General features: G+C 36.5%; 1 protein-coding gene across 1 annotated transcript; it reads left to right on the forward strand.

The window, feature by feature from the left end:
• Window positions 1-1,721: 1,721 nt before the first annotated feature.
• On the forward strand, window positions 1,722-12,397 carry LOC101300538. The gene is made up of 7 exons (XM_004300245.1): window positions 1,722-1,756; window positions 4,343-4,363; window positions 7,408-7,470; window positions 9,000-9,061; window positions 10,589-10,679; window positions 11,166-11,268; window positions 11,350-12,397. The coding sequence occupies exons 1-7, from the start codon at window positions 1,722-1,724 to the stop codon at window positions 12,055-12,057; spliced, it is 1,083 nt and encodes a 360-aa protein (XP_004300293.1). The 3' UTR covers window positions 12,058-12,397.
• The last annotated feature ends 7,140 nt before the right edge of the window (window positions 12,398-19,537 follow it).

A 19,537-nucleotide genomic window follows, 5' to 3' on the forward strand; every position in this document is an offset into this window, starting at 1 on the left:
AAACTCATATTGTCTTATCATAGAGGAACTTATTAACGGCATAAAGCTACAAAACATTAAGCAATAAAAGACATCTTTATTCTCTGAATCTTTATTCTACGACTAAATAAGAATCTCAAGATTATCTTATTTGTCATATTTAAACAAAATTATGTTTAGAAGGATGAACCATAAATTAAGATCATTAATCAATACTTTTTTGAGTTAATGGGGTGTTTCATTCTAAAGATAGAGGTTACTAGGGGTGGGCGCGGTTCGGTTCAAATCGGTTTAAGGCTCAAACTGTAACTGAACCGTTTTTTTCGGTTTTACAATATTTCAAAAAGAAATCGCATTTCAAAAGGGTTGAACCGATTATTTCGGTTACACCATTTTTCAGTGCGGTGCAGGTCGGTTTCGGTGTGAAATCAATTTATTTATTTAAGCAAGAAATGGTTACCAAAAGTTATGCTTATTTTTACTTAACACTACTAGAACAAGGTTCTAAGGTGACAAAATATGTTTAATTCGTCACCTAAGAGAACACTTTAGTGACGAAACCGGTTTTGTCACCTCAATGACAATTTTCGTCGTCTAAGTAAGGTAAGGTGACGAAATATTATTATTTCGTCACTATTTTCGTCACCTTAGAGCTAACTTAGGTGACAAAAATACATTTTGTCATGTAAGTGATAGGGTAGTTGACGAAATATGTTTTCGTCACCAAAGTTTTGAGCACTTAGGTGACGAAAATATATTTTGTCATCTAAGTGATAGGTTAGGTTACGAAATATACCAAAGTTTTAAGCACTTAGGTGACGAAAATTCATTTCGTCATGTAAGTGATAGGTTAGGTGAGCACGAGTCAAGTAAAATTTTAGAAAACCCACCGTACTATATGACCAATGTACTTAAATACGGCTATGAAAAAAAATCCATCAGTTTTCGAAAACGTTAAGGTCTCGATCCATGTGATCAACATTAAAATAACGCCACTTATTACACGAAAACGTTTTTACCTACCCTTATATGACTTAGTTTGATTGATTCTTTCACACACAAAACTCTAGTAGTATAACAATGTCAATAAGGCATAAAATGTATTTTAGAGTCTACATTAATCTACAAATATCATCCATATCAAGTAACTAACTAAAATACTATATTTGATTAATTAACAAACACACATTTATATCAACTATCATTCAAATATAGCAACTTGCGTATGCAAACTTAAACATAAATGAATTTTTTATATGTTACAAACCAAAACTTTCATCAATAGATAAATAAAATATAAGAAAAATGTAATTCGGTGCAGTTCGATTTAAATCGGACGGTTTATGACTTGAAACAGTAAAAAACAACACTGTTTTAGTTCAGTGCGATTACCAAATCTTATTTTTTGGTGCTTTCAACTCGGTAACCGCATATTCGGTGCAAATTGCCCACCCCTAGAGGTTACATCATGAATCGATCTACTCTCTTCCGTACATAAGGCTAGCTAATAAGATCAATGATTCAAGTCGGGTAGTACCCTCATTACATAAACCTTGCTCATTTAACACATAACGAATAGATTATAATCACAATAGAGAATATATTATAGGCAATTATTCTAAGCATATAAAGGAAATAAAGGGAAAATTTAAGACCTATAATCTATGAGAAGACATAGATCATATGCAACCTTGAAAAACTTGCGTCCGACTTGGTCTGGACGCACTCGTTCGGACTTTCTTATGTGGTCAAATCCAAGTCTATCACATGTCATTTTGTTTGTTTTGATTTTTTTCTCTAATAGATTATCCAAGTTTGTCACGTAGCGATTCTCTAATAGCTAAATGCTCATCTGAACTTAAAAGAAACAATAGGATGCGCATCTACGACCCACGTGTTTCGTTGCCTCCTCTTGCAGTCTTCTTCCTCATCTCTCTTCATTCTTATTTCCTCTACATTACCCACAAACACGCTTGGCCTCCTTAGCTTTCGCTACCAGACAAATAAACTAGAAGCAATATTGATTTGACTCTTCATGGCTGCATCTTCAAGTTCTTCCATAGAACGCTGATTTAGGGTTTTGAACTTGAATGTCATTTTAGGGTTTAGCAATAAAGAAGATGAACAACAACTTGCTATTGTTTCTAATTTTTAATGGGAAACAACAATAATTCAAAATCCACAGTTCCCTACAAAATCAAAATAGATAGACTAACATCACTACATTTCTGATTCAATCTATCTCACCAAATCCACAGTTCCCATACAAAAGCCAGAATTTTGATAAAAACTCAGTTACCAAATTCAAGCCTCTATCAAATCCCAACAGTAGCAAACCTCAAATTATTATCACCAAACCCTTCACCCCTAAACTCGCAACACAACACAGATAACAACTCCAATGTGTTCACTGCCTTTGCTTTTCGGCCTAGTACTTCGCAGCCGAATGTTTCTCTATATAGTCCTCCTCAGACTTTGAGGAAGGACAATCTCTTACTCTTTGGTTCTAGCTTTCGCCTTTCACTGATTATCTACTGCAACACATTCTTGTTTTTCCTCTCCGACACGATTGACTGCCTGACCGCCACTGCCTCCCCATCCACATCCACCTCAGGCCAGAACCCTAAACGAGCCGCTTGTTTCTTAATGAAATTTGATGTGTACTGATCTCGTATAAATCGATTTATGATTCATCTTACTTGATGTTCTTATCATGAAAGTTTGTGAATTAAGTTACACTTACATCGTTTGAAATCCATCAATTATGAAACCGATTGTTTGGTTGTCATGATTCAAAAACTCATTATATATTTTTTGTCAAAATTTTTACATCAAACTTCCGCTTAATTATGACCTTTTTATTTTTCTTAATACCCACCATTTTTATCCATCTTCTTCTTCCTTCTGCCAAACCGATTCCAAACAAGTTGATGCTCCTCACTAACACTCTGTTTTAGCACAAATTCTTCAAGTAAAATCAAATCGAATTGTTAAGCAAATGAAGCTTAAACTATATATCAAGGGAATCAATTGATTTTGAACTTTTTTTTTTGTTAATTTTCTCATTCAAATAAACTTCAAGATTTTCAATCAATCAAAATAGTATGGAAATCTGTTGTCACTAGAAGCTTGCAAACTGTATATTTCTTAAAATCATAAATACGCATAGAAATTCAAAAGCTTAGCATTCAAACTGTTATTTCAACCAATCAAATCCATCAAAAAACAATTAATCAGAGGATGAGAAATTACATGTCTTGTTTTGAATGTGGGATCTTGGTCGTTCTCATCTCTAGTTTTAGGTGAAAGTTATTGTTTTTCTTGTTTGTTACATACTTACGTTTTCATTTTGTTCATCTTCAAGAAAGGGGATAAAGAAATTTCAAAACATGGGAGTATGCATAAAGAAATTTTGTATGTGAATAAAATTCTTTTAAAAGTAAAATAAGCTCCAAATTCAGTGATATTATGGCAGTGTAATGTGGATCGGGAGTAAGATAGTACAATTTTGTGTTAGTGCCGAAAAGATTGGTCTTGCAGTGATTGTGACAAGATAATTGTAGAATTTAATGTAAATAGAGCGGTACTAGATTTAGGTTATTTTGTGTCTAGCGCGATTTTTTTTTTTAATGTAGCGCGAATATTCTTAGCTTGTCACTTTCATGTTAGAGCAATGCTCGATGAGTCGATAAACTACATTAATTACATATAGCCCACCTTATGTGTCAACTTCTATGACATATACACCATCTAATTAGAATGTTTCATTAAATGATGTGGCTTTGCCACATAAGCTGACATATCATATGGGCTCTAGATGGTTCCCATAATGCTAAGTGTTACATTTTAAGAAATGAGACTTAAGACAATCATTCGAACATGCAACATAAGCTTATTTTTTTTTTTATATAAAAGTCGATTGCGACTACATATATTGATATCTCGAAAGCCAGAAGCAGCCATTACATACTCTACCGCTACCATCTACAGATAGACAAGTAGTTGTGAGCCTAGACCCACACACTAGTACATAAGATAGACTACTCATTAATCGTATTCACGTATAGACTCCTTAGGACATAGAAGCACAAAGACATGTGATAGTATCCTAAAGAAACAAGACCTAAAGGAAATAGAAAGCAGAAACCCTAACTAATCTACTACTAGGAAACTTAGAGATAACAAAACTAAAACAAGAGAGTAGGCAGCCCACACTAGCAGGCGCAAGAGCTTCCAAGGATGCATCACTTACCGAGCCCAATCACGTCAACCAAAGCCCGGCCCATTCTCCTGCTGCAGCCAATCTCCGTCACTGACCGTGCAACCGAACTTCGCCGCCACGAACGACTCCGTCTTGGCTCAGATCGATGCTCCTCACGCCGCCATAGACGTTGCCAGGTTGGGATAGCCTTGACCAAGCCGTGCAAGAGAGATGAAGCTACAAAAGCATTGCGTTGTCGTCTGCAACTCCGACGCAACTTCCTTGGAGACCCTTCATCCTTCGTTCAATACCCATCTGGCAACCCCTCAATTAGCAAGGTAAAACCCAGCCATCCAAAGGCGTCGCCGGACAGGGAGTTGAGAGTGATTTGGTGCTCTAGCGGCGGTAAAACAGAGAGAGCTTTTGCTAAGGTTTTTATGGAATAAGCTTACTTTAAACTATTAGCAGTCTCCACTTTAGAAAATCATTGGGTATAAAAAGCATCTACAATATATATAGTTCGTGATAAGTTAAGGAGGCGACCTCAGACTAAATAGCCATGAGACAAATCCAAGTCGCAACGACATCATTGTAATCCATGAGCTAGAAGACGTTTGTGACTCGGCCACTGGCCGAGCACTCACTGACTCATGGATTAGGGCCACAACTTTCGTCATTTTTAACTGGATGACCAACCAAAGCCCAACCAACTTCAATTTTCAAGACGCAATTGTTCTTGAGCACGGCGTAGGAGCTGGACTCCCCGGCTTGACTGTGGCTCAACTAGGAGCAAGCCATGTTGTGCTCACTGACATCAAGCCACTATTCTAGGTTTTGTTGAAGAATGTTGAAGCCAACAAACTCGGTGAACGAGTCGAGGTCAAGGGACTCGTGGGGATACGACGAGTCACTATGTGTAATCGGTCGGTTCGACTTGGTTTTGATGTCGAATGTGTTCTACAATACCCAGGAGATAGTCGGCTTGGCCAAAACGTTGAAATGTGTGCAACAAAAGGACAACAGTTTTGACAGCAACTGAAATCAGGCCACCAACAGCTGCGTGCCTAAGTGAATCGGTTAGAGAAGGCTTTGTGCTAGTTGAGTTGCCGTGTAAGCTCACTTCTTCAGAACAAATAGATGAGTTCAGTCTCCTTTGCAATCTTCCAAATCATGAGCTGCACTGCTTGTTTGGTAAGCTTTCATTCGGAACGAAAAATTACAGGCTTTTGTAATAATCCCACTCACGTTCAACTTATATCTCAACCATGTGAGCAAGTTAAGTCTCACTGAACTTGCCAAGATTTTTGAAACCAACAAAAATAAGATGCAAAACAAGAGAACTGAAAACACTTTGCTCACAAATAACTCTATTGTTCTGAAAATTACCTTTAACGTACAGAACCGCGTCGACAAGGTGTGTCTTCCTTGATGGATTCTTCAACAAGAGCAAGCACAATTTCTTCATACTCATCATCAAAGGATTCGTCGTTCATCCTAATATCACGTAGATAGCAACGAGACATAGTAGCTAAAATGAGATTATCAGCAGTGAATGAAGGTGAAGATGGAAGATGGTTGAAAAGGTTGAAGATGAATATACGTCATTTTAAAACAGACGTCTATAGAGTTAGCCGTTTGTTAAGTTATTTTTAAAAAAAAATTAATTTAACAATTCAAATAGCTATCCTTGTTGGAAACAAATGCTTAAAATGAATAATTAAATCCTAAATTATTGCTATACTTATCAATAATCTTAATACAACTACTGGAGATGCTCTTATACGGGATAATCTCATGTACTAATGTTAATAGAGAGTGAAAAGAGATAATGAGGCACAAGGTTTATAGTGGTTCATCCGCCTTTTTTGAGGAATACTACATCCACTTAAGATTCTAATATATGTGTTGGATGTCTTAGTGGCCCCATAGTATTACAAGTAGTTGTATTTGTGTGCTGAGTAAGTGGGAATGAGTCTCATTTTATAGGGAAGGGAGAGGCCGGCAAGGTGACTTCCCGTTAAGGTCTTAGCCGCTTCCGAGTATCGTTACGTAGCTTGTATGTCGGGTTTTTGGATCAGGTGGTCGGTGACCAACAATTTAGGGGAAGAAAAAGGAGAGCTGCATACAACAAGGTTCTAAAAAAGGGTTTCGCTAGGCTATTGCATTCAAAGGAAAAGAAGAGAATAGGAAGCAAAGAGGAGCAGAGAGAGAAGGGGAAGCAAAGGGAGAAAAGAGGAAGCATATGACGATGATGATGGTGATTACGGCGGACCAAGTTCTTGAAGTTTTTCATCGTCTGTGTAGAAGAAAAAGAGGAAAGAGGAGAATTAGGTTATTGCGAGTAGATTAAAAAGAGGAAAGTGGAGAATCAGGTTACTGCTACGTTGTGTTTGGATAAAGTAATTTCAAATTTCATAGAAATTTCAAAATCATGGGAATTAAAATTTCATGAAATGTTGTGTTTGGATAAAATAATTTCAATTTCTATAGAAATTTCAAAATCATGGGAATTACAATTCCATGAATTTAAATTCTATTAATTGAGAAGAGAGAATTCTATTATTTGGATTTCATGATGTAGAGTTTTAAAATGACAAGAATTTATATTTAGACTAACCTCAGTTAAGAGAATTAACAAATAACGTATGTTTTGTGAGGAGTTTAAGTTGGAAATTTAAGCTTTTAAATTCCACGATTATTTTCCCATGAAAATTGCTAATTCTACAGGATAATAATCCAAACGGAGGAAATAATCCTAAGAAATTGAGAATTTTTTATTTTGAATTAAATTTTCAGGAATTCATCCGTATTCAAACACACTGTTTTAAAGGTTTTGCCCGAATACCGTCACGATCTTTATCTAAGGAGTAAGGCCCAGATCCAAGAACCCACTACTTTAAATATACCCGACCCGGCCCAGACCGTGAGGACCTTTATAAACACCCTCCTCCAGGTCTTAGCCCTTGACCGCCTCACTAAACCTGATCTCTCCTCCGTCTCCGGCCCCTGAAACCCTTTTTTAACTAAAACTTTTACGAACAAAAATTAAAAGATGCCAACAACATCTCTCTTTTAATTTCAAAAACCCCAATTTGGCGCTCTCTCTTTCTTATGGCTTCTCCTTCCCCAGCCCTAAACGCCACCACCTCCGACGCCTCTCATGCCGTCGCCTCCGCCGCCGTCCCCCCGCCCCCCTTCACCGCCGTCTTCCGCTCCGAAACCCCCACCAAGACGCTCCGCGGCCTCAACAAGCCCAAGTGCAAGGTCTGCGGCAATGTCGCTCGCTCCAGGTTTGGTTTCTCTTTTCGTTTCTCGTTTCAGATTTGGTGAGGTAGGTTTTCATCGCTGGCCTTTCGATTTAGATAGTTGTTTTGCGTTGTCTAGGGTTTAGAGTAATTGATTTGAAGGAATTGAATTTGCTAGGCCGTGAATTTTGGTGTTGGTAGATGTTAAAAGCTTGAATTTACAGTGTGGAATGATGAGCTCATGTTTCAAGTTTCACAATTTGAGGGGTATGATTGGAACTAAATCTGTGAAATTGAGAGGAGATGACTAATCGCGGTCGAGTTATGAAGAAACTGAAGCCTGAAAAATTAATGGCTGGCGTAAAGCTTGGGAAAGTAGTAAAGCAATAGGACTAGTTATGGTATGGGAGTCGAAGATGCGCAGGCGCCGAGTTCATGTTTTGGATTCCTTTATCCACAATTTAACAGCCTAGACTTTTTGGAGTTGGTGTAAACCCAGAGAGGTTAGTTTTTAGAAATAGATGGATTGCAAAGGAAATCCTCGTTTTTTAATAGCCTGGGTATCGCTGTGGACAAGCTTGACACTTGGGCGTCCTGCTGAGCCCTAGATTCAGTTTGCAATAGCATCTTGAATTTTGGAAAATCAAAGAGTACAATCTGTATTGAGTTTGCAAGGGCCATGACCGCCCTATCTCCTTGTTTTTTTTTTTTTGTTTTGTGTGAAGTAGGTTAGGAATTAGATGCAGGTGAGGAAGCTGAGACATCTTGGTAAGTAGTATTTCTCATTTCATCTGGAAAAAGAAAGTTGCGGTGGACTTTATTCAGTGCTATTTTTGGGCCTAGAATGGTAACTTAATGCCCTTAAAACCATTTTCTGGGGCTGTTATGATGTCATTGAAATGAGTAGGGGATTAAAATTCTTAAAGCCTGTAATTGCGGGAATAACCCCTTCTTAACTTAGGGGATTGCATAAAGTGCTTGAAATCCTGAGTAGGATCATATCTTAATATTTGAGTGTGTTTGGTGAGTTTTACAATTATTATTAAATAAGAGCAGTGTTCTCTCGCCGTATTGCATTCCCTAAAGAGTAACGAAACTAAGGCGAGAATGTCATTGCATGTAAAGTGATTGCTACCAAAGAACAAGACATATACAGACACTGTGAGTTCTTTGCAGTCTATCACAGTGCCCCTTCCTACTCTTGTTTTGCATTCTCAGGATTGACCGAATGAGCCTAGAGGTCTTAAAATGGAACATACTTGTCTTTGTTAACAGTTTTGTGATAAGAGAATATCAAGTGGAATTATACTATTATTTTAGGGCACTCCATGAATCAGCGCATGGCTAGCTACTGATTTCACCGATCTGCTTTTATATTGAACGAGTATTCTTGGCATGATTACCTTCCTCTTTGGTTTTGGAGTTTTTAATTTATTGATATGAACACAGCTATAGTATCTACTTCCCTTTACCTATGAATTTATATATATATTTTTTAATTTGTTATCTATGATAGTGAAAATGTTTATTTTGTTTCCCTATGACCAGTTTAATGAGCTAATTTGTATGTGCAGGTGTCCTTTTGAGTCTTGCAAGAGTTGCTGCTCAAGAGCTCAAAATCCATGTTACATTCATGGTATGTTAAATATGTTTGTATACGTGAAAAGCTTTCTGCTTTCCAAATGTGTGGGTATTTTGATGAAATGGATAATTATATTATGGAGTGGGGAGATTCGGTCAAGTAATCAGAAATTCAGGAGAATCTAATATTTCTTGCAATTTTGGATGGTTTGCAGTAGTGATGCAAAGAGTCAAGTAGACAAATATTACTGCTGAGTAACCTAATCTTCTATATAAACAGTAAACTAGGTTTGCTTTCCTGGGTTCTGATCGCTCCATGTCAAAAACAAGCTACTTTTGCTGTCAGTGATTGTGAGTTGAAATTCACATATGTTGCTAATCTTTAGGAGATTAGGTCACATACATATATGTAGTGTTTCCTTCAAGGAAAAAGCAGGTGGGGAGAACATTGTTCTTGACTCATAAGCAATTCCACCCCCATGGTATCACACATTTGAATCCCTGGGTCTCTTTGGCGATGAGGGGAATGTTTCGAGTGGACTCGGAAAATAATGATGGGATCTTCGTGTCTGTAGGATACTAAAAACATTATGGGTGTTATTGGCATCATGGCATTGCCTGGGATTTTATCTCGTATGGCTACTATCAAATTATGTTGGAGTCTATATAATAGGTTTGGCTTTTCCAAGCTAGTAGGCATCAGTATCTTCATATTGCTAAAACAGGATAATCTGTGCCGTCAAGGACATGATTGGTTTTGTAAAATTTGGATCCAATTTGTTACTTAGGTGGCACATCTATATGTGAACGATAGTCTTTCTGATCATAATTCTATTATAAACAGTAACCTTTTAAAATCCATATAACATGATGGTAAATTGGTTTAACATCACTCTTGAGTTTTGAATATCCTTATAGTTTATCCTAGCTGAATATAAATCACAATTGAATATATCCTATCTAATTAAAGTTTGGTTCCGTGGAGTTGGGATTTATGGTTATAAAGTATCCCATTTCAAATTTGAAGAAGAAGAAAGAGAGAGGATGATAAGCTTTGAATTCAAAGGTGAGACGGCTGCCATAGGGGTTAGGTAAGCAATTATTGAGGTGAGTGATTATAATCAGGTAATGAGCATGGTGAGTGATGCTGCTGATGCCTATTTTTGGATTGCAAGATCTTAGATTAATGAGGTAATGGGCAGAAAGAAAAGGGGTCAAGTCTGGAGTAGATTGTTAAATGTCTGGAGATATGAGTGATCTTGTGTCTGAGGGAGTAGCATTTGCATACATGTCTGGCTCACTTGGCAATGTATATCTGTGTGTGTGTGTGTGTGTGTGTGTGTGTGTGTGTAGGTGGGTGGGTCAGCTAGGTCTTGTCAGAGTCTCTTTTGAAAATATAACGATCAAAATTGTATCCAGTTTGGTTGGTATGATAGTCTCATTGGTTCGAGTCATTTGGTTAGAACAATTCTCACACCCCTATTTTTTTGGGGGGTGGAAGCAGATAATTGTCTGTTTTATCATCTTTTTACAGTATGACCCCATTTGCTGCTTCTCCTTACTGACTGTGTCACTACTGCAGTTTTGAAAGCAAATTCAACTATTACAGACAAGGCACCAGCCTCAAGCAGTCCTCAGTTTGACCATCAGTCTACTGAGGCATCACCATCAGGGTGAGTCCAAGCAGGATCTTTCCTATGTTCTGATAGTTTACTGTTGAAAGAGGTCCAATCATTATTGCTTTATGAAACTGCAGTTTTCTGCATCTATATTATATGGTGCGGTTCTCATAGGTCTAGATCTTTTGGCAGCTGAGCCAAGTTTATTGGGTAACTTATTTGTGACTTTATAGTAAGAAGTTTATATTGAGCATGAATATAATTTACTGACATCAATTACTCCAATCATAAGATTTCTTGGTACTTTTAGGTTGTTCTTGAATCTAAGTTTGATGGTTCTTATTTCCAAACATTTCCTTTCTGCATTTCATATATCCGACTTTCAGCTTGTTCTACAGTCGTCTTTCTTTGATGGTTTTAACTCGGCCACACTCTGTATGTACTTACTGCCCTCCGTACTTTATTTAGTTAGGTCTGCGGGGTCTGAAGCATCGTTTTTGTTCTGGATGGTACATTCTTATTTTGCTGAATATGTTTCAGGAACTCGCATAGAGTTGCTTCACTCCGACAACTTTCGAACAATTTTGCGCATTTCAACACTGTGCATTTTAGAATTACCACACAGAAGCCGCTGACCAGAAAGGCATTTCCTTGGCACTATACTTTTGTTATTGTACTATATTTTGTCGAGAATCAGATGTCCTAATGTAGTAAATAATTTCAGGATGCTGTTGCTATTAATGAATGGAGGTTTGCCAAGGTAAAGGAATTCAGGGACAGAAACATTGAAGTGGAAAATGAAGCTTTTGATCGATACATGCAGAACATCAGCTTATTAGAGGAGGTGTTTTCTGTGAACTCTAACGAGGAAGAGTCCATTGCGGATGGATCATTCATATCAAACTATGACATGACTACAACAGAAGGTGACAATGGAGATATGGTCTCAGGGTTGAAGTTAAAGTTGAGATCAAATCCAATGAGAACCAGTAATTTCAGAAAGAGGATACAGCAAATTGTTGATCATGGATTAAAGAAGCTGAAAACATGTGAACCTGCTGATGGAGACAAGGAACCGAGTGACCAAACTGAATTGGATAAGGGGACTAGAACAGGAGAAAAATGGTGGGCTGAAAGGGCTTCAGCTTTAAGTGATCTCATTGATAAATTGAACAAAGCCCGCAATGAAGAGGATCTACAGTCTTGCATGGAGATGAAGACTCAGCTCTTCAGTGAACTGAAATCTTTGAGCAGCTCAGAATTGGAAGACACGGAGACCATGGAGAAACAGACTACGAAGAATAATTTGGAAACCAGGAAAGAGTCGCAATATTTATTTCCTCACTTGGTTAGTACCACTGCCATTGATCAAGAAACTCTCAATAGCGTTAATGCACACTTCTCTTCCCTTGAGCAGATAGAAGGTTTATGATTAAAGATTTCGAGGTATGATTTTTCGGTAGGATGTGGACTTTTAGCCAATTCAGAGTATCATAGTTTTGAGGTAGGTGCCATAACTTAGTGTAATTTCGTCCTTGAGTTCCTGTTAGCAACGATGGGAAACTGGCAATTTCTATTTGAATCCAACCGTGGTACCTCAGTTTTCTTGTAAAATGTAACATGATGTAACTAGCTGCAGAACTTGCCAAAATTCATGAGCAATGTAAGTCGCATGAAGCCATTAACGTTTTGGGGTAGGCTACCAGCACTTTCAAATGCTACATCTAATTTCTCCAAATTATGAGTTATGATTCTTATGCTCTACGCACATTACAGGCTTCTTTTACAGAATTAGGATGGGATTCCAACTAGGATACTGGTCGTAGTGTAGTACCATGCTTAATATGCTGTTTTTCTTTTCTGGCCAACTTCTAATTTCTATTTTTGATTTTCTGGTATGTTAGAATAAAAGGGCAAGCTATGGATCTGCCTTGCTAAACAACTAGCATATTGGTATTATTGGTCACCAATGTGAAACTCCCCAATCTATGTGTTCTCTTGATCTAGTGGGATTGTGGGAATGAAAAACAGCTTTAGACCAAAGAGAATAGGGTCATTGATCTAGTACTATGCATCAAACACAGAAAGCTATTTATTATTTTTCACAAAGATCATGCTTTTCTCTTGAGAAAGAAAAGGCCATATGAGGCCATATGGTTCTGACTTTCATTAGTTTTGAATTATAATAGGCAACTAGATTAAGCTTTCCTCCCAACATTTTTAAAGACGTTTTATGATCTCTCATATTCTCAACCTTTCAAGAACACTCCAATCTGGAAGATGTAGTTTTTAACTGTTATTCTTTAATTGCTTGTGATTCTTTGATAGGCAAAATAACCAAACTGAGAATTTGATGTCAGTCTGTCTGTTGCCAAAATGTTAGGACTTAAAAATCAATAACAGAACGAACACATCAAAGACATTAGGCCTCTCAAAGGTACTTATTAGCATGGCCAAATTTTTATTCTAATTTTCTAGCCGACTAATCCCTAAACGAGAAATATACTATAGTGGAAGTTTCACATTATTATTGTAGAAAATATGAGCAGAATTTTATGGCATAACATACATATCCTTATCTCTTTGTTTGTCTTGGAATCAAAGTCTTTACTTGTTGGTGCCTTCATGAAAAGAATCCCATATGGTTTCTAAAGGCACATACCATTATGACAAAGAAATCCCATCTTCTGAATTTTTCACATAAAGCTTTGTAGGTTTCTGAATGCTCTTGGTGCTTTTCTTGCTTTATTCTTCCTCATATATACTTCTCAGTTAACCAACAACTACTTTCTTGGTGGATATCAAGCTTTCTAGCCCATCTTCCCTTGAAACAAGGCTGTCAATGTTTTCAATTTCAATGGCTCTACTCATCTCATCAACATCACCTTTTCAGAGAGACCCTCTCTGCATATTTATCAACCCCATCATCATGGCCAGTACTCTCAATTCAAATCTGTTCTTCTTAATCATGATCAGTTTTTTCTCATTGATCTAGATTCACCCTAGGCTACACTATCAGTCATTTGAAAAAGAATACAAGAATCTTATGAAAAGAATAAAATGGAGTTGAAGAGATGATGCCAAAGAGGATGTTGACAATATAAAAGCAGAAACCTCTCAGGTCGTACTTGTATGTAAACATATACATAGAAATAACGTCTCTGCAAAATGGGGAAATTTCTACTGATAATCAAAGCAACCCAACTTTGAACTGCATGTTTATTTATTTGAGAAGGAAAATTATATATGATTTTCTCATCTGCATAGTAAAAACTGTAACTTCATGTATCCCTTTCATCAGTCAGTATATATTACTCAAGACATTGATGTTATTTGAACGAACAACAACATCTTCATGAAAAGATTCACACATGCTGTACCCCTGGAACCCTTTCTGCTGGTTCATATCAAATTTGGTTTTGTTTAATTTAGGCCACAGGGTGAGCAACTATGATTATGTTTTGGTCAAAAAGATTAAAGAAAACCCCAGTTGTAATGCTGATTAGTACGATCACCAAGCCATTCAAAAAAATATTAAGCTTGCAATTAGCTAGTATATAAATCTTTTGTTTGACTGTCATCACCATGCTTAAATGAAGAAGGAAGCATCAATTTGCTGTAATGTTTGGTATACATCCACTTTCTGTAAAGTTCTCTAAACTCTTTTATCATGTGTATATGTGCAGCCAAGAATCATGGCTTCTCGATAATTGCCTATACCAGTGTACTATTAGAGCTTTGTTTTGATGCCATTCCAATGCAACTGGCCGGTTCATATGGCATAGACTGTGGTAGAGATTGCTTTCATGTACTACGCGAGTATGAGTCTATGACTATGTTTGCCTCGTCAAGTCACATAAGAGCACATGGGTTTGTGCTTGTATTTTAATTTGCCCAAGTTAGCCGGTTGGAGTTGGAGATATATGCCTAACCCTACATGCTCTCGTCATGTTCAATTGTGTCCTAGATCAAGATGTCAAATCTTGAATCACCCTAGCTAACATGTAGCGAGTACCCCCCTCAAATGAAAAACTCTGTTATTACATTTAGCTTTTCCGCCAATAGAGCTAAGCTCAAATCCTACCTTCAAACTTTTCTTTTTTAAGTCAAGAGAAACTTCATTAGTAAACGAAGATTACAACGGATTCAGCACCAGAGTAATTTGATAGAAACCAGACTAAATAGTTCACATGATTTCAATGAAATCCATAAGAACACATGAATCAAAGAAATAGATAGAAGAGAAACAAAACAGACATATGAATCAAAGAAAAAAAAATAGTCAGGATTCATCACGAATCAGATTATGTCGATTTTTTTTTAAAACAAACTTATTTTAATGTATTTGACGAGATTTTAATGTGATTAACTTTAAATTTTAATACCGTATTCAGTTGTAATGCACTTTTGACATCGAATTCTCTTTAATGTGAATGACCAGATTGAAAAATGTCAGAAACTGTTTTGGTGTATTGTAATGCAAGAAAAACCTAGGCTTTAGGCATCCGAGTCCAAAAACCCTAAGATGTGACTGTTTTGGACCATGTCGGATTTGGCCAACTGGTTCCATACGCACCTAGAAGATTAGCTACACACACATTATATTCACATGGACAAATAATATGACAAATACAATTACTTGTTTCTTGGCATGAAATTGACCTAAGCAGTGACACTTTTGGCTTAGGCAAACCAGAGAGGAACTTATCGTAATTAACTAATTCCTAATCAAGCAAAAATAACAATAATATTCAAGATCGGTGTCTGTGCCGGCCTCCCACACATGACATAGCCATCCTCTACTAGTGCTTCAGCTGCAGTTTTTGTCTTTCCCAACCCATTAACCAAACACATAATCCAAATCACTGGCTTATCCCCAAGTTTAGGATGGGAATGGATTGGGTCCAAGAGAAGCAGGTGCCACATCATTTATATGTTAATAGCTACCGTGTTCTGCAAGACATGAATGAGCAGACAAATCCAAGCCAAAGATATATTTATCAAAAATAACATGGAAGTAATGTTGAGCAATAGCTCATAATTAAAGAGTTAATGTAAAAGCCTCAGCGGTTTGTTACCTCAAGGTAATGGAGAGGAATTGCAAATTGCAAATTTGTATAGACGTACTCACCCATATTCTGAACTCAAAACTGAATCTAATTACTTAACTTCAAAGACTGTAAATGCAAATTAAGGTCTTGTGAGTAGGAAGTAGTGACAAAGATTTGCAGCACGAATCAAAGAGAAAGATATAAGTGAAGAATTAGAGGTGGAAGCATTCAAATAGATTAAAAAAAACTCTGCAATCTCTAGAATTTTTAGTAGAGATGTAGCCTATGATATTTAGCTAATATATATATTAGAGAAAATTAGACAAAACCCCAAAATACTAGACATCTTTTAAGATAAACCCATACATAATTTTTTTCATTTTACACCCACTCCACATAAGCAAACTTACCATATATAGCATATGTCTATAATTAATATTTTTCTTCATTTTTCGGTTTCTCTGATTTACCCTTCAGACTATAGAAAGCTAAATTTGGTATCTTTCTCAATTTTTGCATCAATTTGAAACTCAAATATTGAGCTAAAATTTAGTTGGATTTAACTTTGTCATAATTAAGGAAGAAAATTTCGGTGATTACAGAAATTTCGACCCTCCAAAATATGGAAATTTCGACAGAAATTTCGGGGAAATATCGATTGCAGTAAAAAAATGAGAAAATTGACTGAAATTTGAAGAAAAACAAGAAAATTTTAAATCAAACTTTAAAAGATGTTTGTTTTCTATATTATGTACTATATTTGAAATGAAAACCTTGAATAAACATTGATCGATTGAGAGTTGTAGTAAGTTAAGGTGAAAAGGTTAGTGTTGTTGGTGTTGGGTATTTTTGGATAGTGAAAAGGTGAATTGTTGTTGATGTTCGGTATTTTTGGAGTTGGGTTGGGAAAATTGAGAGAGAAGACCCAAACTCTCTTTTCTCTCTCTCGATCTCTTCTTCTTCCTTCCCCGAGTCTCTCTCTCTCCCTGCCGGCTTCGCCGCCGTCCGGCCGAGATAGGGGGCGAGGTAGGTGTTGAAATGAAGCTTGGAGCATCCTCTTCACGTCTAGGTAGGTGACTGATCGGGTTGCACCGCTGTGAGGGAGGAATCACACCGAGAAGGTGCGGCTGCACAGTGGCGGAGTCGTCGTCGGAACTACCTTTTCCGGCCACCATAAACGGCACGGCTGGTCTCGTTTGGAAGCTCTCCTCCCATACAACAAAACCTCAAAAGGTTTCATTCCCTCTTGATCTAGGTAGGGAGAATCGATGAGTTGAAGTTCTAGGGCTCAATTTACTGTTTTGATTCGATTACCCTATCTAGGCTTGGAATTGGTGTTTGTGCTAGTTAGGGAAATTGTTGTGCGTGTTGAGAGAAAGATTGTGTCAAATTTTAGTGGGCATTGGAGGTGGCCGGAGTTGGGCTGCCGGCCGCCTCTTTTGGAAAAATTTTCTGGGTGATTTCAACAGTTTCGGCCAGATATCGAAAATATCGCGATATATCACGAAATATCGATAGTTTCGAACCAAAAATTATGGGGTGAGAAATATATTCCGCTGTGTGAAAAAAATGAAATTTTCGGCGATATTTCGTCAAAAATATCGATTTTTTTTTCCTTGGTCATAATCAATTACATTATTTAATTTCTTACCTTGTTATTACTAACTTGAGTGTGTATGTATATATGCTATATACATAAGTATTCCATTTGTAATAGAATGATTTTTTTCATTCCTAAGCTCACATTTGGTGTCTCTTTACATAATCGAAAAATGTCTAATTGTAAGGTACACGTTCTTGTTCTTTGATTAATTTTCTTCTTTTTAAGTTATTATTATATCATTTTCCATCCTGATCAAGAGAACTTTTTACTCTCAACTACTTATATTTCTAATGTACCTATTAAGTAGAACATGATATGATAATATACCTAAAAAGAAGAAACCGAAAATAGGGTTTAGGGTATAGGGTTAAGGTAGGGTATAGGGTTAGAGTTTAGGGTATAAGTTAAGGGTATAGGGTTTAGGGTATATGGATTAGGGTTTAGGGTTTAGGGTTTAGGGTTTAGAGTTTAGGGTTTAGGATTTAAAAAATCAAGGTCTTTGACAAAATAGTTAAAATAGTTTTTCATCATAAAAATCCACATGTCAAGATTTGAATGGAATATAGGACCACGTCTGACAGCCACATGGTCATACGGTAACACTGTAAAATTTCTTCATTTTACTCTAATAATCATATATCTTATTTAATATTATATTCTACTTTATGTATAGATTAGAGAATGAATTCCTTTCACCTAGATTTTTTTCATAAAAATAAAGAAAGGTGCATGATTCTTGCAAATTGATTGAAAAATGTTAGTGTTAGAAGAAAAACTCATAATCGAGGTTTTTAAGACAACATTAATTAAGCTTATTTATTATATTTATATGTTATAGTTGAATAGTGACAATTGTGTAAAATTTAGAAAAAATATAACATAATATGTATCATAATTGATATATTTTAGATGTCTATCAGAAAGTAATATTAAGTGAGTTTTATTTAAAACCACTCTTCAAAATTTGGTGTATATAGAAATCTCCTTTGAAACATCTCACTGCTCCTCACTGCATTATGCATCAGTATATATGACAATCAGCTACATTTGCAGACTATATAAATACTCACACTATATAAATTTTATTAGTTTGGCCTGATTTATTTAGCATTACAGATTTGAACAAGGTGTGTAGAAACAGCCAAACAGGGTTTCGACCGGTAGAGTTTTGTAAGCATATCTTTCACTCATATTTTAAATAGTAGTAAGCAAATATATATATATATATATATATATATATATATATATATATATATATACTATCTCTATACTTTGTTAGTTTGAAAATAAATGGCCTAAACCAAACATTAGTACAAATGTCCTTCAATCAAGCCAAAACCCTTGGGAGAATACAAAGAATGATTGAACAACAAGAAAGATCGAAAAAGAAAACCCATTTTCTTGCTTAATGATTCCGTCCATCCAAACACATACCAGGACCAAGCTAATTAAGCCAGAATTAATCCATTGCGTTTTGTATGTAGTCATTGTAGTGAGTGTCTGTGTCGGAGCCAGCAGTGTAACTTTGCAAAATTGTTTCTGGGGTACTTTTTCTTTCTTTCTATATTTCTTTGAGTTCTTTTCTTTTCACATGCAACTTCCCGAAGAAAAATAAACGCCAATGATGGTCTAATTTTTTCCGTCGGTACCAATTTTCATGAGTGATTATCGTTTGTTTGCAAGCTTTGTTGGATTCTAACCAATGAAAAAAAGGCTGACTAGCTATGAAAGCAAGCAAGAATCATACATGAGAGAGAGAGAGATCATGTTTTCTTGGTTTGTATTTGTTAGTAGGGTTGCATGCATGTGTGTGTCTGACGCGTGAACGTTATAAATGCATTGCGTTTCTCTAGAGCAAAGCCATTGCCATTGCCAAGCAAAGAGAGAGGGAAAGCGTGATCATACTGATCGATCGAAATGCAGATATATGAAAGAGAAAGAAGCTAGAGAGAATCGATCCCGGTTTTATTTATTATTCAGATCGAGAAAAACAATACCCAGATCATTATATGCACGTCTCTGAATTCATATACGATTCTTGGCCATGCATATATATTACTCGTTATTGTTACTGTCATGAAGGGTTTTGCTGATGCTTCGATGACACATTTCTGTTCGTTCCAAGAGGCAGATGGGAATGCAAATCCATGACAGGATGTCCTTAATTGTTTTCTGGTAACCAAAAAAAAAAAAATGCTGTCACCAAATGCATTAAGAACCAGTAAACTCATTGAAGAAAACTTCAGCTCTTACCTTCA

The sequence above is a fragment of the Fragaria vesca genome, linkage group LG5 (assembly GCF_000184155.1).
Source record: "Fragaria vesca subsp. vesca linkage group LG5, FraVesHawaii_1.0, whole genome shotgun sequence".
Lineage (NCBI taxonomy): Eukaryota > Viridiplantae > Streptophyta > Magnoliopsida > Rosales > Rosaceae > Fragaria > Fragaria vesca.